This window comes from Mesoplodon mirus (genome assembly GCF_964341445.2).
Source record: "Mesoplodon mirus genome assembly, chromosome: 7".
NCBI lineage: Eukaryota > Metazoa > Chordata > Mammalia > Artiodactyla > Ziphiidae > Mesoplodon > Mesoplodon mirus.
In genome coordinates, this window is record NC_138983.1 from 74648218 (window position 1) to 74670718 (window position 22501).

Here is a 22501-nt window from a genome sequence, read left to right on the forward strand (position 1 = left end):
CACATGCCGCGGTGCGGCTGGGTCTGTGGGCCATGGCCGCCGAGCCTGCGCATCCGGAGCCTGTGCTCCGCAATGGGAGAGGCCACAACAGTGAGAGGCCCGCGTACCGCAAAAAAAAAACAATAAAAAAATAAAGGAAATACAGGAATCGTGGGTGGGAGCACCACAGGCCGGCTCTATCTATGGCTGCTGTGAGCACCCTCTAAGTCCATGGCTCAGAGCCCCCTCAAGGGCGGGCCCCCCTCCAGGAGTCTAGGTCTACACGTGGGGTGCGGAAGGCTCTCCATCAAATGCAACGTTGGTAAGGGCCCGAAAGTAGCTGCCAGGCCTCGGCCTCCACAGAGCAGGTACCCGAGAGCCCGGGAAAGAGAGCTGGGCCCAGAACCCCCTCCCTCTCGGTCTGATGTGGCCAGACTGCTTGTTCTGAGTGGCCCGGACATTCCCACCTCAAGGTGCACTGTGGGCCTTTGCCCTGTGATTTTTCAGATGTCAGGCCTCAGTACTCCCACAGGGACACGTTTATTGGGGCATAAATGTCAAGCAATCCGTAGACAGGACAAGAGCTAGCTTGTTTTGTTTTTTGTTTTTTTTTTTTTTGCTGTACGCGGGCTTCTCACTGTTGTGGCCTCTCCCGTTGTGGAGCACAGGCTCCGGAAGTGCAGGCTCAGTGGCCATGGCCCACGGGCCCAGCCGCTCCGCAGCATGTGGGATCTTCCCCGACCGGGGCACGAACCTGTGTCCCCTGCATCGGCAGGCGGACTGTCAACCACTGCACCACCAGGGAAGCCCCACTAGCTTGTTTTGATAGATCAAAATGGAAGTGACAAGGAGAAGGATGCAATTTCTTTTCCTTTTTTAAAAATAAATTTTATTTATTTATTAATTTATTTTTGGCTGCGTTGGGTCTTTGTTGCGGTGCATAGGCTTATTGCGGCACCTTCTCTTGTTGCGGAGCCTGGGCTCTAAGCACACGGGCTTCAGTAGTTGTGGCACGAGCGCTCAGTAGTTGTGGCGCACAGGCTTACATGCTCCACGGCAGGTGGGATCTTCCCGGACCAGGGCTCGATCCCGTGTCCCCTGCACTGGCAGGCGGATCCCTAACCCCTGTGCCACCAGGGAAGTCCTGGGTGCAATTTCTTTGTTCTCCTAAGGTAAGGTTGCCAGATTTAGGGGAGGAAAAAAGGATGTTCACTTAAAATAGGATTTCAGATAATGAATAATATTTCAGTGCAAATGTGTCCCATGCAATATTTGGGACACACACTACAACGAAATTCTAAAATTCAAATTTAACTGGGTGTCCTTACTTTATCTGGCAACCCCACCCGAAGAGAGTTCCTAAACTTCAGTCATTCATATACCACTTTCACTATTTTTCCCATGTCTCTTGGCTAGTCCCACTATAATTTCTTAGCGTTTTTCGTAGAAGCAGCTCCCTTTTTAAACTTAAAAACGTGCATTAAATTAAAAATAACTGTTATAAGAGTAAATAGAGACTCAGTGTCTTAAATAAAAATAATCCCTCCAAAAGAAGAAATACAGGAAATTCCCTGTTTACAATCAGACCAGGTTGCGGGCATCACGCTAAAAAAAAAAAAAAAAAAAAAAAAGATTGGGGGGAGGTGGTGGGCATGCCCAGGTAATGGAGTTCGGGCGTGCTGATATGGCCACCAGATGGCGCTCACAGCCTTTGGTCTTGGTTTGTATCCTTGGAAATCTTGTCATTATTACTCTGGTAGAATTAACAGAACCGTCAAGGTCTCACAAGTTTTCTGACTCGTTTCATACACCATCATGGTTCAGAGTCTAGGACATTTGGGGCAGTTACACTTACTTTTTCCCTGGGGCACCTGAGACATTATTGGGGGGGGTCTATGCTAGAAGTTGCGGGGACACAGGCCACTCTGACCCCCACTCTCCCCAAGGCTATACTTTTGCATGTTTGTGCTTTGGAAACTTTGAGTGAAAAAATTCTTTCACATCTTACTTTTCTCTGTTGGGGGGAAATACAACTTTTCCATAAAAGGTCCTTGGAACACTGAAAGTGTTTGTAAGCTCTTCTCAGCTTAATGCTTTTATTTGCATGATACCAGAGATAGAACACACAGAGACAAACTTCCAGAAGGGAAAACATACGTTCCCCTCTAAGACTCCAGTGGTTTTGACAGATTGAAAATATTTCAATCTGAGTGTCAGAGTTTTAGGATTTCGGATTGCTGGAAAACTCCAAAGAGTCTTCAAACCTCTTTGATACTTTTACTATCAAAGTAAATATCCATATTGTTTGTAATGGCATAAATTCCAAGATGTTTAATGTCTGTTAAGCTGTGTAATAAAATGGGCACTGAATCATAAGAAAGTTAAGAGTGCTAGGAGGAGTGATTCTTTCAGGATGATAATTTGGTTTCTAATTAGCACAGGCGTATAAGAGCACATGGAGGTAAGAATTTTCTAGTGATACTGTAGCAGATCGAAGATCTCTGAGAGCAAATCATTATGCACACACCTTCGGGGACCAGGGAAAACACATAAAGTAATCAGAACCATAAATCAACCTGCCATGTGGCTTACACTTCTGGTGGAATGCTCTGCAGGCAGTAGAATAGTTAAGAAACTAAAATGTCAGTGGTTGAAACTCGATTTGAGTTCAAACCGATGGAGCCTCTGGTTCATATATGCCTTGCTATAAAATATTCTTCTTCAGTTATAAGTGAAGCTCCAGTGGTAGGGGAGGCAAGAGCATGATGCATCAGTGTAATTATTTCTAGATAATTTCTTTGTAAAAAAACATTTTTTCCCCAAGATATCGGCAGCCACTTTAAATAATACTCAAATTGGGACCGGCTGATATTCAAAGATATGTGGAAATTATATAATATTCTATGTCAAATATATTTCAATTATTTAAAAAATGGTATGTGGGGAATTCCCTGGCAGTCCAGTGGTTAGGACTCTGTGCTTCCACTGCTGGAGGCCTGGGTTTGATCCCTGGTCAGGGAACTAAGATCCTGCAAGCCGCGTGGTATGGCCAAAAATAAAAAAGGTATGTGGGAATAATTCAGCCTCATCCATGTACCTGAAAAAGACATGTCATTTTCTCAGGAAAGCTCTGAAATGGGAGAATAACTGAAAGGAATATTTCAGCAAAATTGGGTTCAGTTCAAGAAAAAGATGCTCATTAATGTGTCAGCTACCTGTCAAGGTAGCTGTTTGCACTAATAATTCCTACAGGACCTGTTACTTTCATTGTTTTTTCAAAACCAGGTTTGAAGGAGAGTCATTAGTTCATTTACATATTAGAGCATGTATTTGTTGACTTGTTTTTTCTGTCTCCCTCACTAGAGCATAACAGGGGGAAGGATCAAGTCTGTCTTGTTCTCTGCTGAATTCTCAGAGCCTGGAAGAGGGCATGGCACGGGATAGGCCCCCCAAAATATTTCTTTGGATTAATGGACGGATGGGTGGATGGATGAATAAAGAACAGACAAACAGACACGGTCCTAACAGAGTTCTAGAAGGTTACTGGGCCCAACCTTTGCCTTCATGGAGCTTACAGTTTCCTGCTAGAATCTCCTAGGTTCACCATACACAATCTGTGTCCTTTCTAGAGCACCATTTCTAGGATTGAAACTGTGTACCTAGAATCGGTTACAGAGGGAAAGACAGTAAACAGAGAACAAGAGAACAAAGGCCCCCAAGCATTGACTATGGTTTTTTTTTTTCCTCTCTCCTTTTTTAAAATGTTTATTTATTTATATTTTTCTTATTAGTCACCCATTTTATACACATCAGTGTATACATGTAAATCCCAATCTCTCAATTCATCATACCACCACCACCACCCCCTGCCGCTTTCTCCCCTTGGTGTCCATACGTTTGTTCTCTACATGTGTGTCTCCATTTCTGCTCTGCAAACTGGTTCATCTTTACCATTTTTCTAGGTTCCACATATATGCGTTAATATATGATATTTGTTCTTCTCTTTCTGACTTACTTCACTCTGTATGGCAGTCTCTAGATGCATCCACGTCTCTACAAATGACCCAATTTTGTTCCTTTTCATGGCTGAGTAATATTCCATTGTACATATGTACCATTTCCTCTTTAACCATTCGTCTGTTGATGGGCATTTAGGTTGCTTCCATGATCTGGCTATTGTAAATAGTACTGCAATGAACACTGGGGTGCATGTGGCTTTTTGAATTATGGTTTTCTCTGGGTATATGCCCAGTAGTGGGATTGCTGGGTCCTATGGTAATTCTATTTTTCGTTTTGTAAGGAACCTCCATACTGTTCTCCATCGTGGCTGTATCAATTTACATTCCCACCAACAGTGCAAGACGGTCCCCTTTTCTCCACACCGTCTCCAGCATTTGTTGTTTGTAGATTTTCTGATGATGCCCATTCTAACTGGTGTGAGGTGATACCTCACTGCAGTTTTGATTTGCATTTCTCTAATAATTAATGATGTTGAGCAGCTTTTCATGTGCTTCTTGGCCAGCGGTATATCTTCTTTGGAGAAACGTCTATTTAGGTATTCTGCACATTTTTGGATTGGGTTGTTTGTTTTTTTAATATTGAGCTGCATGAGCTCTTTATATATTTTGGATATTAATCATTTGTCAGTTGCTTCCTTTGCAAATATTTTCCCCCAGTCTGAGGGTTGTCTTTTCATCCTGTTTATGGTCCTTTGCTGTGCAAAAGCTTTGAAGTTTCATTAGGTCCCATTTGTTTATTTTTGTATTTATCTCCATTACTCTAGGAAGTGGATCAAAAAATATCTTGCTGTGATTTATGTCAAAGAGTGTTCTTCCTATGTTTTCCTCTAAGAATTTTAGAGTGTCTGGTCTTACATTTAGGTCTCTAATCCGTTTTGAGTTTATTTTTGTGTATGGCGTTAGGGAGTGTTCTAATTTCATTCTTTTACATGTAGCTGTCCAGTTTTCCCAGCACCACTTATTGAAGAGACTGTCTTTTCTCCACTGTATATCCTTGACTCCTTTGTCATAGATTAGTTGACCATAGGTGTGTGGGTTTATCTCTGGGCTTTCTATTCTGTTCCATTGACCTATATTTCTGTTTTTGTGCCAGTACCACATTGTCTTGATTACTGTGGCTTTGTAGTATAGGCTGAAGTTAGGGAGTCTGATTCCTCCAGCTCCGTTTTTTTCCCTCAAGACTGCTTTGGCTATTCGGGGTCTTTTGTGTCTCCACACAAATTTTAAGCTTTTCTATTCTAGTTCTCTAAAAAATGCCATTGGTAATTTGATAGGGATTGCATTGAATCTGTAGATTGCTTTGGGTAGTAGAGTCATTTTCACAATATTGATGCTTCCAATCCAAGAACATGGTATATCTCTCCATCTGTTGCTATCATCTTTAATTGCTTTCATCAGTGTCTTACAGTTTTCTGCATACAGGTCTTTGTCTCCCTAGGTAGGTTTATTCCTAGGTATTGTATTTTTTGGTTGCAGTGGTACATGGGAGTGTTTCCTTAATTTCTCTTTCAGATTTTTCATCATTAGTGTATAGGAATGCAAGAGATTTCTGTGCATTCATTTTGTGTCCTGCAACTTTACCAAGTTCATTGATTAGCTCTAGTAGATTTCTGGTGGCATCTTTAGGATTCTCTCTGTAGAGTATCCTGTCATCTGCAAACAGTGACAGTTTTACTTCTTTTTCAATTTGGATACCTTTTATTGCTTTTTCTTCACTGATTGCTGTGGCTAGGACTTCCAAAACTATGTTGAAGAATAGTAGTGAGAGTGGACATCCTTGTCTTGTTCCTGATCTGAGAGGAAATGCTTTCAGTTTTTCACCATTGAGAATGATGTTTGCTGTGCCTTTGTCATATATGGCCTTTACTATGGTGAAGTAGGTTCCCTCTATGCCCACTTTCTCGAGAGTTTTTATCATAAATCAGAGTTGAATTTTGTCAAAAGCTTTTTCTGCATCCATTGAGATGATCATATGGTTTTTCTTTTTCAATTTGTTAATATGGTGTATCACATTGATTGATTTGCATATATTGAAGAATCCTTGCCTCTTTGGGATAAATCCCACTTGATCATGGTGTATGATCCTTTTAATGTGTTGTTGGATTCTGTTTGCTAGTATTTTGTTGAGGATTTTTGCATCTATATTCATCAGTGATATTGGTCTGTAATTTTCTTTTTTTGTAGTATCTTTGTCTGGTTTTGGTATCAGGGTGATAGTGGCCTCAGAGAATGAGTTTGGGAGTGTTCCTTCCTCTGCAATTTTTTGGAAGAGTTTGAGAAAGATGGGTGTTAGCTCGTCTCTAAATGTTTGATAGCATTCACCTGTGAAGCCTTCTGGTCCTGGACTTCTGTTTATTGGAAGATTTTTAATCACAGTTTCAATTTCATTACTTGTGATTGGTCTGTTCATATTTTCTATTTCTTCCTGGTTCAGACTTGAAAGGTTATAACTTTCTAAGAATTTGTTCATGTCTTCCAGGTTGTCCATTTTATTGGCATAGAGTTGCTTGTAGTTGTCTCTTAGGATGCTTTGTATTTCTGCGGTGTCTGTTGTAACTTCTTTTTCCTTTCTAATTTTATTGATTTGAGTCCTCTCCCTCTTTTTCTTGATGAGTCTGGCTAATGGTTTATCAATTTTGTTTAACTTCTCAAAGAACCAGCTTTTAGTTTTATTGATCTTTGCTATTGGTTTCTTTGTTTCTATTTCATTTATTTCTGCTCTGATCTTTATGATTTCTTTCCTTCTGCTCACTTTGGGTTTTGTTTGTTCTTCTTTCTCTAGTTCCTTTAGGTGTAACGTTAGATTGTTTATTTGAGATTTTTCTTGTTTCTTGAGGTAGGCTTGTATAGCTATGAACTTCCCTCTTAGAACTATGGGATGCTTTTGCTGCATCCCATAGGTTTTGGATCGTCATGTTTTCATTGTCATTTGTCTCAAGGTATTTTTTGATTTCCTCTTTGATTTCTTCAGTGATCTCTTGGTTATTTAGTAACGTAATGTTTAGCCTCTATGTGTTTGTGTTTTTTACAGGTTTTTCCCTGTAATTCATTTCTAATCTCATAGCGTTGTGGTCAGAAAAGATGCTTGATATGATTTTAATTTTCTTAAATTTCCTGAGGCTTGATTTGTGACCCAAAACGTGATCTATCCTGGAAAATGTTCCATGCGCACTTGAGAAGAAAGTGTAATCTGCTGTTTTAGGATGGAATGTCCTACAAATATCAATTAAATCTATCTGGTCTATTGTGTCATTTAAAGCTTGTGTTTCCTTATTAATTTTCTCTTTGGATGATCTGTCCATTGGTGTAAGTGAGGTGTTAAAGTCCCCCACTATTATTGTGTTACTGTTGATTTCCTCTTTTAGAGCTGTTAGCGATTGCCTTTTGTATTGAGGTGTTCCTATGTTGGGTGCATATATATTTATAATTGTTATATCTTCCTCTTGGATTGATCCCTTGATCGTTACGTAGTGTCCTTCCTTGTCTCTTGTAACATTCTTTATTTTAAAGTGTATTTTACCTGATATGAGTATTGCTACTCCAGCTTTCCTTTGATTTCCATTTGCATGGAATATCTTTTTCCATCCCCTCACTTTCAGTCTGTATGTGTCCCTAGGTCTGAAGTGGGTCGCCTGGAGACAGCATATAGATGGGTCTTGTTTTTGTATCCTTTCAGCAACCCTGTGTCTTTTGGTTAGAGCATTTGATCCATTCACATTTAAGGTAATTATCGATATGTATGTTTCTATGACCATTTTCTTAATTGTTTTGGGTTTGTTTTTGTAGGTCCTTTTCTTCTCTTGTGTTTCCCACTTAGAGAAGTTCCTTTAACATTTGTTGTAGAGCTGGTTTGGTGGTGCTCAATTCTCTTAGCTTTTGCTTGTCTGTAAAGCTTTTGATTTCTCCATCGAATCTCAATGAGATCCTTGCTGGGTAGAGTAATCTTGGTTGTACGTTCTTCCCTTTCATCACTTTAAGTATATCATGCCACTCCCTTCTGGTTGGTAGAGTTTCTGCTGAGAAATCAGCTGTTAACCTTCTGGGAGTTCCCTTGTATGTTATTTGTCATTTTTCCCTTGCTGCTGTCAATAATTTTTCTCTAATTTTTGCCAAGTTGATTACTATGTGTCTCGGTGTGTTTCTCCTTGGGTTTCTCCTGTATGGGACTCTCTGTGCTTCCTGGACTTGGGTGGCTATTTCCTTTCCGATGTTAGGGAAGTTTTTGACTATAATCTCTTCAATATCTTCTCGGGTCCTTTCTCTCTCTCTTCTCCTTCTGGGACCCGTATAATGTGAACGTTGTTGTGTTTAATGTTGGCCCAGAGGTCTCTTAAGCTGTCTTCATTTCTTTTCATTCTTTTTTCTTTATTCTGTTCCGCAGCAGTGAATTCCACCATTCTGTCTTCCAGGTCACTTATCCGTTCTTTTGCCTCAGTTATTCTATTGATTCCTTCTAGTGTGGTTTTTTTTTTTTCAGTTATTGTATTGTTCATCTCTGTTTGTTTGTTCTTGAATTCTTCTAGATCTTTGTTAAACATTTCTTGCATCTTCTCGATCTTTGCCTCCATTCTTTTTCTGAGGTCCAGCATCATCTTCACTATCATTATTCTGAATTCTTTTTCTGGAAGGTTGCCTATCTACATTTCATTTAGTTGTTTTCTGGGGTTTTACCTTGTTCCTTCATCTGTTACATAGCCCTCTGCCTTTTCATCTTTTCTGTCTTTCTGTGAATATTGTTTTTGTTCCACAAGCTGCAGGATTGTAGTTCTTCTTGTTGCTGCTGTCTGCCCTCTGGTGGATGAGGCTATCTAAGAGGCTTGTGGAAGTTTCCTGATAGGAGGGACTGGTGGTGGGTAGAGCTGGCTGTGGCATTGGTAGGCAGAGCTCAGTAAAACTTTAATCTGCTTGTCTGCTGATGGGTGGGTCTGGGTTCCCTCCCTGTTAGTTGTTTGGCCTGAAGTGACCCAACACTGGAGCCTACCCGGGCTCTTTGGTGGGGATAATGGCATAGTCTGGGAGGGCTCATGCCAAGGAATACTTCCCAGAACTTCTGCTGCCAGTGTCCTTGTCCCTTGGTGAGCCACAGCTGCCCCCCGCCTCTGCAGGAGACCCACCAACACTAGCAGGTAGGTCTGGTTCAGTCTCCTATGGGGTCACTGCTCCTTCCCCTGGGTCCCAATGCACACACTACTTTGTGTGTGCCCTCCAAGAGTGGAATCGCTCTTTCCCCCAGTCCTGCCAAAGTCCTGCAATCAAATCCCACTAGCCTTCAAAGTCTGAGTCTCTAGGAATTCCTCCTCCCATTGCCGGACCCCCAGGTTGGGAAGCCCGACGTGGGGCTCAGAACCTTCACTCCAGTGGGTGGACTTCTGTGGTATAAGTGTTCTCCAGTTTGTGAGTCACCCACCCAGCAGTGATGGGATTTGATTTCATTGGGATTGCGCCCCTCCTACTGTCTCTTTGCGCCTTCTCCTTTGTCTTTGCACGTGGGGTATCTTTTTTGGTGAGTTCCAGTGTCTTCCTGTCGATGATTGTTCAGCAGTTAGTTGTGATTCCAGTGTTCTCGAAAGAGGGAGTGACAGCATGTCCTTCTACTCCGTCATGTTGAACCAAATCTGACTACGGTTTTAAGCAGAATTATGCACTGAGGCCAAAATTCATCAATTTCCAATTGCTTTTTTATCAACGTTGTTGAGATATAATTTATGTACCAGATCAGTGGCCAATTTTAAAGTAGTTCTTTAAAACTTAAGAAAAAATTTTTTTTTTCTTTTGGATTTAGTTTCAGGAGGAAGGAAGTTGACTGGTAAACCCAGACATTCTGGGTGGAGAATTTTTGGTGAAATTCCCTATAAATGAACCAGCAGCTGCCTTCAGGGTTTGATAAAGGCCTCAGTGTTTGGAACACTGTGGGGTTCCTTCTCCCCATCTCCAGCTCTTTCTGGCTGGGTCCGGGTGGGTGTGAGAAGTGGTCACTGAAGCGACAGGAGTTGGGTGGAAATGCAAAGTGGGTGTGAAAGCATGAGGTGTACAAGGTGGCAGAGCTGAGCCCAAATCACATCACTGTCTCTCACTTGCTGTGCAAGCTGTAACAAGCTCCTGGGCATCGCTGAGCGTGCCTCAGTCTCCTCATCTGTAGAATGGCATGTGTCAGAAGACTGAGGTTTAAATAGCTAATGAGGGGACTTCCCTCATGGTGCAGTGGTTAAGAATCCCCCTGCCAATGCAGGGGACAGGAGTTCGAGCCCTGGTCCAGGAAGATCCCACATGCTGTGGAGAAACTATGCCCGTGGGCCACAACTACTGAGCCTACACTCTAGAGTCCGTGAGCCACAGCTACTGAAGTCCTCATGCTGCAACTACTGAAGCCCACGTGCCTAGAGCCCATGCTCTGCAGCAAGAGAAGCCACTGAAATGAGAAGCCCATGCACCACAGTGAAGAGTAGACCCTGCTCACTGCAACTAGAGAAAGCCCGTGCACAGCAACGAAGACCCAATGCAGCCATAAATAAATAAATAAAATAAATAAATAAATAAATAAATAAATAAATAAATAAATAAATAAGCTAATGCACCCAAAGCACCTGCACCGGGGCCTGAACATGGTAGGCACTTAATCAAATCTAATATTGTTCTTACAAGGCTAGAAACTTGCCAACCCTGCACTCCCTGGAACTGTACTCCTCACCATGCTGTGCTCACTGCCCATTTCTAACTACCCGGGTGGCTCCCCCCAGGCTCTACCTGAGAGCTGTCACCCTGTGTTGTGACCCCAAGGCCCCGACCCACTTGTCTCTGAGCCCTACCTGATTTTTCAAGCTCTGGATCTCTCTCTGTTGGGCATCGTCCTCTTCATGCAGAACCTGAAACTTGGGCGGGATCACCCTCTCCTTCTGCCTGGAGGCAGCTGTTTCCAACAGCTTCTGGCTCAGGTTGGCCAATTGGTTCTGCAGGCTTGCTATCATGGTGTCTTTGTATTTAGATTCAAGTTCAAAATCGGAGAGACGGCTGACTTCTTTTCCCAGCAGCAGAATTATTTCATCCTGGGTGGAGGCCAGATGGGAAATTTACTAGGTGTGGGTCTGGGTGTAAGGCTGAGCCCATTTAAAGAAAGACAGGAAAAATATGGTATCATTCTTTGGGAAGGTGAGGGCAGGCAGGGAGGGAAAAAGCAGACTTTCAAGGCTATCTCTGTCACTTCGAAAATCTCATAGAGACAAGAATTGGGTTAAAATGAGGTAACTGTATATAGACTCTTGTAATGGATGTCTATACCTCACAGGTACGGAAACTTTCCTTTCCCCGAGAATTAGACTTTCATATTAAGAACAACCATCCCACTTGGGAACTTTTGTTGCTAGAAAGTTTACTTAGAGTGTTTTCATTTATAATATACAGCCTAGCACACTGGGGACCTAGGAAAGGTAGTTAGGAAAACAACATTCTGTTTGACCACATTCTGCCTATAATGAGGGTTATTTGTTTTAACTTAAAACATTCTTAACTATTTGTTTTCCCTTTCCTCTCTTCTAATATTTCCTGACTCTTTTGGCTATTCATGTATGAATTTTTTCCAGGTAACTCAATCTGGAAAGTAAATGAGACAGGAATACTGATTTATTTGCATGGGCTCATGTCAACTTTCGGCTGGAAAAACAAAATTGCTGGTAGACTGTACCCACAGGTATAATTAACCCTGTCCTCCATCTCTCCAGTGATAAAGCTCTGCAGCCAAAGAATTGGTTAGGTTTTCCAAAAAAGGAAAAAAAAATTCCCCCAAACTTCTCACCAGACGTTATCAATAAAATGTCAGAAAAACTGAAGAAGAAGAAGAAGAAAAAATTCCCCAGAGGCCTTTTCCAAAGCAGTCACGGGAGGAGGTAAATGGGCAATTTCTGGGCCAGCTCATTCCCAGGAGAGCCGTCCAGTCAGCCTCACGACCTGCTAGCTCCGTGACCGGGGGAAGGACAGGGTCTCGCTCATGAGAAAGCCTGTCTGACATTGCCAGCTGCTGCCAGGGGCCTTCCTTTGGGTCCTTGTGAAAGTTGGTGGCAAAACTTCAAGAGAGAGCATCAGACATATTCCCTACTCCTGGGCAGTTTCCCCTGTTTCACCCTGTTATGATCAGCCAGGTGCTTATTCATTTTTCATGCAACAAACATTCATCGGGCAGCAACTAAGTGCCAGGCCCCGTGCCAGTGCTGGAATATAAGAAGTTTGCAGAGGGCAGTGGACAGCTGTGGGTTCTGCTTTCCTGGTGAGGGTCCCTTTGCCCTTCTGGAGGGAGCGTTCCTCCTTCCATGGGGTCTGGGTAGGATTGTCAGTCATGTGCCCTGCTCCTTCCTGTCCCACCTCCCCATGTGCATGTGGCCCAAGCTGGTCAATCAGAGATTTCACACATCGATTACAGAGGGAGAGCATCTTGCCTTCTTTTGGATCATAAACTTTAAATATGTAGGCTTGTTTGCCTGAGTTTGTCTTTTCTGACACACAAAGCCAGCGTCATGTAGAAAGCCAGACTCTGAGGGAAACAGAGGGGAGAGGTTGGTAGTGAGGAGGTGTTCTGATGACATTATTCAAGCTCCTGGATCTAGCCATACCTGAAGCTAGTGGTCCTTTAAATTTTCCAATAAGTTGAGCTAATCAATGCTCCCCCTCAAGCTAATTTGTTTATTGTCACTTGAAGGAGTCCTGGCAAGTTAGGGTAGAAATGGCTTATAAAGAGAAAGAATTCTTTCTATTATAAATAGAAAAAATGATAAATGGCTTATAAAAATTTTCTATAAATAGAAAAAATTATAGTGGTTGCACTATATTTCCAAGTTAAAATTGAGGCAGGTTGAAAAATGGCAACAAATACTTTGCAGTTTTGCCATCCAGTCTATTTCCCCACCCTCTAGTCTGGGCTGGCCCCGTGACTTGCTTTAACTAACGGAATGGAGTGGAAGTGATGCTGCATGATCTCCAGGCAAGTTCTTACAGGCTGTGCAGCTTCTGCTCTGGCCCCCTGGGAACCCCGAGACCACCGTGCTGTGATGAAAAACCACATGCACAAAGGGGCGCACCAGTCCAGGCGTCCTGGCTGAGGCCCTAGATGTGGGAAGGAGGCCAATGGAGACCGACCACCAACCTGGCCAAGCCAGCGGCTTACTGAGGCCGCATTAGTGAGGCCAGGGGACACGAGCAAAGGAACCTTCTAGGTCAACCCATAGATTCTGGGGAATAATGAATTGCTGTTTGAAGCCGCTAAGTTTTGGGATGGCTTGTTACACAGCGATAAATACAGAATCTGAGCGTGGCTTCTCGCCTTTCTGCAACATTTTTCAGAGTCTGGTCCCAGGATGCCTGGGTTGGAACCCCCTGCCTCCTGAAGGTTTGGATTTCCGTGTCTGACAAGAACCCCAGGTAGGTCTCCTCCTCACAAACTCTGAGAATTGCTGCAGGAGCAGGCCCTGGCCCTGAAGGAAAGCGAGATATTATAGACTGCTTCTTTTAGAGTAACTTTTGAGTCGTGTCTAAGTGGGGAGAAATTGACCTGGGCCCTTCCCAGGATGGCTTGAATCCACCTGTTCTGCTTGCATCCCTGCTTTAAACCTCTCTGGTTCTTTAACGAGTCTCTTGGCCCAGGCCTCCCTGACTTCAGGGCTCAATTCCTCCTGCTAGGAACATGTTTTTGCATCACTGTTCCATCACTGAAGGTTGACCAAGTGATTACTGTGTGGGAGTTAGAAGTACCCGCTGAGAAGCTAACCAGACCTCGCTTTGAATCCTAACACTGCTCCTTGCACTGGGCAGCCGTGAACACATCACTGAACCTCTCTGAGCTTCAGTTTCCTCATCTGCAAAGTGAGGCTGATAAAATCTATTTTGAAGATGGTGAAGATTAACGAGCTAATAAATGTCAAGTGCACAGGACATGGCCCAGCACACAGTAGGTGCTCAGTACCTTGTAGTTGTAGATGTTATTTGGGATAAAATGAGCAGTGGCCAAACCTGGCTGAATGTCTTGGGAGGAAGAGGTGGTTTCTTGGAAGTAGGAAAAAGGGACAGTCCTTGAGACACAGAGAACAAGAGGCAGTGGCAATCTCTCCATGGTCCCTCTTGCTGCTGTAGCTCTGTGCTTCCCCAAGACCCCTCACCTTATCGTGCTGGGACAGGTCCTGGTCCACAAAAATTTCTCTGTAGGGCTCTGCCCCAGGAATTTCCTCGGCCACTGATTGTTCCGACAGTTCCGCCGCGTTGGTCCACACTAACACACAAGATCAACAGAGAATGCAGAGGAGACTGTGAGTTTCCCCAAAGTCTTAAAGAATATTTTCAGATTAACCTTCACATTCATGAGACTTATGCACTGAAAGCATTACAGGAGGACTGGAAAGGGTAAGAGCTGCCTCATTTCTCTTCCCCAGCGTTAACTGCACTGATGCACTGTGGTGTGCCTCTTTCCAGACTTTTTTCTATGCCGCATAAGAGCTGATGACCTTGGGCAAGTCATTTGCTCTTTCTAAGCCTTCGTTTCCACATACATAATTCAGGATCCCTGATAGTCTCTGTTATAAAGGGCTATCTGGAGATTAAATAGAATAATGATATAGAGCAGGGGTTGGCAAACTATGGCCCTGCGGCCAAATCTGGCCTTCTGCCTATGTTTGTAAATAAAGTTTTATTGCAACACAGCCACAGTGATTCATTTACATATTATTTATGGCTGCTTTCCAGCTACAAAGGCAGAGCTGAGTAGTTGCAGCAGAGACCATGTGACCCACAAGTCCTAAAGTATTTACTATCTGGCTCTTTACAGGAAAAGTTTGCTGACCCCTCAAGTAGAGCATTTAGCACTAAACATTAGCTATATTTTTTATTGCAGTCATATCTTGTCAAAAAACAAAAATGCATTTACATGACAGAGATTCTTATCCAGCTTACTTTTCAGCTAACAATATCAAAAACATCTCCCCATGTCAGTATTTGTAGCTGTACTTGGTTCTTTTCCAGGGTAGCATTGTGGTCCATTGTCCAAGTGTGCCAGACGTGTTTAACTAGGATCCACTTGATAGACATTTAAGCTTTCCTATATTTTTTCTTATTTACCCCAGTATTACAAGGCCTTTTTATATGACTTTCAGGGATTATGGCATTGTGTTTGGGGACCCCACTCTGTATCACATCAGACATCTCGCAATTCACTCACATCAACACTGAATACATTTCTTTTTATTGGTGTAGAAACGTTTGTAAAGATTTCTATAATTCTACGTGTGAGATCACTTGGGCCCAAGCAGCATATTTTAAATTTCCAAGCGACTATGGTTTCTGGACAGTCACTGCACATTCTTATCTTCTTGTGAAGTGAGAAACTGAACAAATTGTTTTCAGTGGTGATGAAACTTTAATGAGTATTAACATTAATGATGAATGAAGCACGCACTGTCATGTTTGTGGACATTCATCATTTATTCATTTTGCTTCTGTATTTTTTATTTATGCATTTTAGAGTCAAAGATTCCTGCCCCCCAGCCAGGTCTCAAACCTCTTTGTGGACCCCAGAACCTCTAGTGGACATAGCTGATGGCCTGTGGTGCCCGGAGAATGCACAGCCTTGCGTGTTGAATGAGCAGCCCTGGCCACACTGTTTCCTGGGGCACGAGGAACACAAGGGCCTGGAACTTCAGCAGCTGCCCATTTTCTCTCCCTCCACCTCCCCAACTAGGTCCATGATTAGAAAACTTTTATTTGAAGCTCACTGCCCCCATCTGACTCTCTTGGATCCTGAGCAGCAAAGTCCTAACTGACTACAGCAGCAGTGACTGATAGAGAACTAAGGGAGCTACAGAATGCAATTTTCAATTTTCTCGTAGTCACGTTAAAAAGGTAAAAAGGAGAGATGAATTTTTTAATGATCAATTTGATTTAACCCAATACATTAAAAAAACATCATTTCAACACGTAATCGACAAAAAATATGGAGATATTTTATATTCTTTTTCTTCGAGGCATGAAGCCTTTGAAATCTGGGGTTTATTTTACACTGATTGTGTATCTCAATTTGGAAACTGAATTTTCAGGAGGAAGACTTGATCTGTTTTCAGATTCCTCAAGAAATCGGCTCCCACTGGAGGAAGGTACTGCCTGGCCTGTGTCCCCAGGGAGGGCCACGGGGTCTGACCCTAAATGGGCCCCTGTCCAGTCTCAGCTTAGAGTTCTGGCATCTGATGCCATCTCTAGGGGTGACTCCGGCTGCCTCTGCAACCCTGTCGTGGCTGTCTTGAGGGACCCTTCCCCGCAAGATGATGGCCGGAGGGGGGACTTCATAAAACTTACAGAACAGGCTGATCGATGGGGTCCCTTTATTAGGGAAGGTGTGTTTACCGAAAGTCTTTGTGGGGCTAGAATTTGCTCTGAGACTCGCTTTCCTTACACCCAGGCAGGGAGGTGCTGGAGCAGTTACCCCTCACCTGCCCCAAACTTCTTTACCGGCTGCTGTTATTTATCAGAAAGAACTTAAGGGCCATGTATGACCAAACCGGCTTAACTCTAGCTGCCGGATCCTTCGGAGGTCCCAGTGGGGAGAAGCCCCAGGGAGGGTCGGGAGGGCTGGGGCGGTGGGAAGGCGGATATGGGGACGCAGGCACTTTAAGAATTTTCGGGCATGAGCTGTTGGCCAAAGGGCAGGGAAGTTACTTTAATATTTTAACAACCCCCAGCTGTCCTGGTGCGCTCCAATAATCACCAGTCTGCACCAGGGGCAGTATGTGTGCACCTTAACTGTGTCTTTCAGACATTGTAAGTTGTAAATAAAAGTTAAATAACAATCATGGTTAGGTAATAACTTAATTTTTAAATTTTAATATTTAAAATTTAAATATTAAAATTATTAAAATATTAAAATTTAGGGCCTCCCTGGTGGCGCAGTGGTTGAGAGTCCGCCTGCCGATGCAGGGGATGCGGGTTCGTGCCCCGGTCTGGGAGGATCCCATGTGCCGCGGAGCGGCTGGGCCCGTGAGCCATGGCCGCTGGGCCTGCGCATCCGGAGCCTGTGCTCCGCAACGGGAGAGGCCACGGCAGTGAGAGGCCCGCATACCGCAAAAAGAAAAAAAAAAAAAAAAATTAAAATTTAAATATTAAAATATTAAATATTTTAATATTTACTGAATGTTCGCTATGCACCTGGCGCTGCGCTCAGCACTTACACGCAGGATACGATTTCGTCTTCATAACAACCCAGTGAGATAGGCATTATTATTCCCATCTCCATTTTATACGTGAGAGGTATGAGGCACAGAGACGTCAAGTCATCTGCTCAAGGACACACAGCTGGTAAGTGGTAGAGTCAAGGGATGAACCTAAGTTTGTTGGATTCAGAGCCTATGCTTTTAACGACTATGTAGTCAATGTATTGAAGTGGGAAGATGTTTATGACATATTACTGAATTTTAAAAATCAGGTAGGGAATTCCTTGGCAGTCCAGTGGTTAGGATTCTGTGCTTCCACTGCAGGGGGCACAGGTTCCATCCCTGGCTGGGGAACAAAGATCCTGCAAGCTGAGTGGCACAGCCAAAAAAGGAAAAAAAAAGAAGGTTACCTATGTTAGGTTCATATGATCCCATTATTGTGAAAAAAATATATATATATATGAATCAAGATGCTATTTTAATAAGTCACTCCACATATTTTCTTTTCTCAGTAATTCTTCCCCACCTCCCATGAGCTCTTGCCATTAAGATTTGGCCTTGGAGCTGACGTTTTATTGCCTTGTGGTACAGGAAGGATGAGTATTAACTAGAACAGGGTGAGTTTTCCCCCAGGCAAAACGATGTTCTGACTTTTGACAACGTCTGGAGACATTTTTGAGAACCACAGTTAGGGGGGGTGGTGGTGGTGTTGCTACTGGTATCTCTGGTGGGTAGGAGTCAGGGATGCTGCTAAACACCCTACAGTGGACAGGACAGATCCTACAACAAGGAGTTATGCGACCCACCTGTCACTGTGCCAAGATTGAGAAACCCTGACCTGATCTGCAGTAAATAAATCCTTGGCTTTGGGTTTTCAAATAGAATTTTTCAAGTCTAAAGCAAGGTGACAGTCTAACAGTAAACCAATTTAATTGGAAGGGCCCAGCTTTGCTAAGAGAGGAAAGAGCTTTCTCAGAACCCTTAAAAAGAGGTGTTTTCTGTCAAGAGACAGCATGGAGGACTGGAGCACAGAGTTTTCTCTGAAGCGTGGAGTAGAGAGGCCCAGACAGAAAGGAACTCCCCATGACACGGGAAGATGAAAGTCCTTTTCTGAGGATGGGGAGAGAGTCAGGGGAATGAGGGCAAACGTTTGGAAACATGAGACCTGGCTGAGAGGCTGAGGAGATAGAGCCCAGGTAGATGTGAGGGACTCTAAGCCATACGACTCTTCCTTCATTTCTCCAGGGGGAATCCAAGTCCTTTAGAGAAGCCCCAAGTTCAACATGGCACTGGAGAAACCGGTGATTACAGTGGAAAAATTTAAATGGCGGAGTGAAAAAAAGAAAAGAAACAGCCCATGTGCCATGTGTCCAAAGGACGCATTAAAAAAAAACCCCAAAAACCCTGTATATATGTTCATAAGACAGAACATGATGCATACAACAAAATGAATGAATCTCAGAAACACTATGCTGAGTGAAAAAAGCCTTCCACAAAGGAACATGTACTACATGGTTCTGTGTACTTGAGATTCTAGAACAGGAATATCTAATCCATGGCGGGAAAAGAATTCAGAAGAGTGGGTGCCTCTGGGGCCTGGGGCTGGGAATTGACTGGGGAGGGACATGAGGGAACTTTCTGGGGTGATGGTAATGTTCTATATCTTGATAGGAATTCGGGTTACATAGGTGTGCACGACTGGCAAAACTCAGTGAACACATTCAAGATCTACACCTTTCAGGGTGTGGTAGGCAGTCTCCAAGATGGCCCCACTGCTTCTTGTCTCTTGGTATTCAGACCCCTGCATCATCCTCTGCAATACTGGATGGACTTTATGTTAGTTAGCTTGGGCTGCCATAACAAAACACCACAGGAGGTCTTAACAAAAGAAATTCATTTTCTCACAGTTCTGGAGGCTGGAAGTCCAAGATCAAGGTGTGGGCAGGGTTAGGCCTCTCTCCTTGGCTGGCAGACGGCCACCTTCCTGCTGTGTCCTCACATGCCCTTTTCTCTGTGCACGTGCATCCCTGGCGTCTCTCTCTCTCTTCTTACAAGGACACCAGCCCTTGGATTAGGGCCCACCCAATCATCTCATTTGAACTTACTCATCTATTTCAATACACTATCTCCAAATATGGTCACATTCTGCGATATTGGGATTGAGGCCTCAGCATATGAATTTTGGGGGAATGCAATTCAGTCCGTAACAAAGCTTCTCTATGGAACCAAGGATATTGCAGAAATGACACAGTTTGATTCCTGAGGTTAGATCATAAAAGGCATTGCAGCTTCTTCCTCACTCTCTAGGACCACTTGTCTGGAGGAGCTGGCAGCTTGAGGATACTCAAGCAACGTATGGAGAGGTGCACTTAGTGAAGAACTGAGGCCTCTTACCAAAAGCCATGTGAGTGAACCATTCTAGAGGTGGGTCCTCCAGCCCCAGACAAGCCTCCGGAGGACCACAGCCCCAGCCAACACCATTACTGCAACTTCATGAAAAATCCTGAGCAAGAATCCCCCAGCTAAGCCATTCCCAACTTCCTGACGCAGAGAAACTATGAGATAATAAATGTTTACTGTTGTTTTAGGCCATTACATCCTGCAGTAATTTGTTATGCAACAATAAGTAGCAAATACAGGTTTGGGCACCAGGAGTGGTGGAAACTTTAACAAAAACCCTACAATGTGGAGTGGTTTGGGATGGAACAGTGGCCAGAAGCTGGAGGACTTTGGCCAAGAGTCTTTGAGAAAGCCTGAATAGTCTTAGTAGAAGCCCGATGGCCTTTGAGGAGGCAGTGAGGGAAGGGTTCCAGGAAAGTGAGGAAAATGTTACTGGGGTTAAGGGATCCTTGTCAGGTGGTGGCAGAAGGGTTCCTAACACGTTGCCTGTGGTCATGAGGAAGGTAGAAAATGTTTGTGATGAGGCTGAATGGTCTAGCTAGAGAAAGTCCCAGACAGAGTCTTGGAAGGTGCTGCCTGGTTACTTCTTGCTACTTATAGTGAAATGTGAGGGGGAGAGACAGTTAAAGGAAGGGCTGTTAAACCAGGGCAATGTTCTGGGCTTGAAAATTCCCTGCCTCTCCCGGTGGCAAATGAAATGTAAGAAACAGGTTCTGGGCAAAGATCAAATCAAGGGCACTCTCAAGAAAACACAGTCTAGAGAAGAAGCTGAGGGTGTGGTTGTAAAATCCTTTGTTAAGAATACAGATCCAGGGCAGTGTCCAGAAGAACCCTTCGGTCAAAGAACTGGGCTTCTAAGAAGCTTCTGTCCTTTGTCAGTCTTTGAAGAAGTCCATGGTGGAAGGGCTTGGGTCCAAAAAAGTCTGTGGGCGTGGTTTTTGCCTAATAGGATGAACCCCAATAAGAAGCACTGCCAACTCAGACTGACAGAGACCCACAAAAGTCAAAGAAGCGTCTGGACAACCAAGCTTCTACAGGCAGGAAGCAGGCTATAAAACTATGCAGCCACATCCATGGGACACCTTTCATAGGAAAGGGAGGACGACTCCGAAGGCGGAACTCAGGGACCAGCGGGCAGACCCAAGAGCCCTGGAAAGTCATTTCTGGACAAGAGTTGGACTGAAGCCCAATCAAGGAACTGCCGATATTTTCCCAGCTGGACTTCAGAACTGCTTTGGGCCAGGGACTCCTGTGTGTTTCCTGTTTTTCTTCTTTTGGAACAAGAGGAGTGTATGTAGCAGTTATGCTATGTCTGTCCCACCAATATATGCTGGGTGTGTGAGGGACAGACCCTTTGTTCAGAGGTCTTCAGATTTCTGGAAGTAGTACTTGATGAGCTGAATGTAAGGTACTACACCCATGAGCCCCATCTGTACCTGGACTTGATTTAGACGAGATTCTGGAATTTGAGCCGATGCTGTTACTGGGGTGAGATTTTGGGGGGCCTCGGGAGAGAGGAGGAGGAGTGTGAATCATTGAGGACCCGAGGGCAGGCTGTGGTAGCCGGCCTCTAAGATGACTGCTGATAATCCCCACCTCCTGGTCTTCAGGCCCATGTGTAGTCTTCTCCCACACTGGAGGGTGACGCCCTGTGTAACCATCAGGATATTGCAGCAATGACAGAGCATGACTTCTGAGGCTTAGTCACAAGAGATGTTGCCACTTCCATCTTGTCCTCCAGGATCACTTGCTCAGGAGGAGCAGCTGCCGTGTCATGGGAATGCTCGAGCCACTCTCTGGGGAGGCCCATGTGGTGAGGAGCCAGGGCCTCCTGCTGACAGCCATGTGAGCACGCCATCTTGGAAGTGGATCCTGCGGCCCAGGTCAAGCCTTCAGATGACTGCAGCCTTACGAGGGACCCTGAGCCACAGCCGTCCTGCTAAGCTGCTGCCAAATTCCTGACCCACAGAAACCGTATAGATGATAACACATGTTTGATTTTTGCTTTAGGCTGCTACGTTTGGGGAGAATTTGTTATGCAATCATGATAACTAATACACATTGTGTGTTCATTTTACATGAAGGAGACAAAAATGTTGAATTCTAGTTAATGGTATATGTGCTAAAGCATTTAGGGGGAGGACTACAGATGTGTGCTATTTATTTTGAAATGCATCCAAAAAATAAGATGGATTAATGCAGGACAAGAAGGATGGGTAGACAGAAATGTAATAAAGAGTACAGCAAAGTGTTAGCGGTAGAATTAGGAGGAGAGCTGTCTCTGTAAAATTCTTTTTGCTTTGCTGTATGTTTGAAAGTTTTCACATTAAAATGCTGGGGGGAAATGGCTGAGTAATTTCTTAACTTGGGTCGTAGGTACATGAGCATTCCTTAGATGATGATGATGATTATGTAAACTGCAGAGATACCTTTCATTTGCCCCTTAGTCTGTATATTTCAGAATAATAACTATTATTTGAATGGCTGAGGGAAGTGACTAGGTGAGTGGTCCTGAGTGAGACCAGGGAAGGGTGTGGAGGCATCGAGAGACCTGGGGACTCAGAGGGGTCTGGGGCTGGGATGCAGAAAACAGAGAATGGGACCTTCACACCAGTGGCCACAGAAGAAACCTGCAAATCATGCCAGGGACTAAGTCGAGCCAGCTACTCTGCCAGTAAGGCTGGCAAGGCCGAGAGGATGGTGACAGACAGGAAGTCTCCTCCCCAAATGCCATGAGGCCTTCTCGGGGGGAGGGGGGAGAAGGAAACCCTGATGGCTGTGTGTTCCCAAAGTGACCAGGCTGTGAGTGACAGTCACTGAGATAACCAGCCTTAAATTTGACTGAAAAGCGTTAGATTAGATTAGATTGAATACATAACCTCCGGAGAAGTAATTTTCTCCATAAGCCTCAGTCTCCTCTTACCTGTAAAA

The 22501-nt window shown here is 44.0% G+C and overlaps 2 protein-coding genes across 2 annotated transcripts in view; both read right to left on the reverse strand.

Annotated features, from left to right (window-relative positions):
* LOC309807971 (forkhead-associated domain-containing protein 1-like) overlaps window positions 1-22501 on the reverse strand; it is a gene marked incomplete at both ends in the record, with an annotated part of 251083 nt that overhangs the window by 27941 nt on the left and 200641 nt on the right. The window lies entirely within an intron of this gene.
* The window catches only part of LOC309807972 (forkhead-associated domain-containing protein 1-like), a gene marked incomplete at both ends in the record, with an annotated part of 78550 nt that overhangs the window by 19795 nt on the left and 36254 nt on the right, over window positions 1-22501 (reverse strand). Inside the window, 2 exons of the mRNA XM_082627983.1 lie at window positions 10805-11041; window positions 14138-14247. Of these exons, the coding sequence (XP_082484109.1) occupies window positions 10805-11041; window positions 14138-14247 (347 nt within the window). The remainder of the gene's footprint in view (window positions 1-10804; window positions 11042-14137; window positions 14248-22501) is intronic.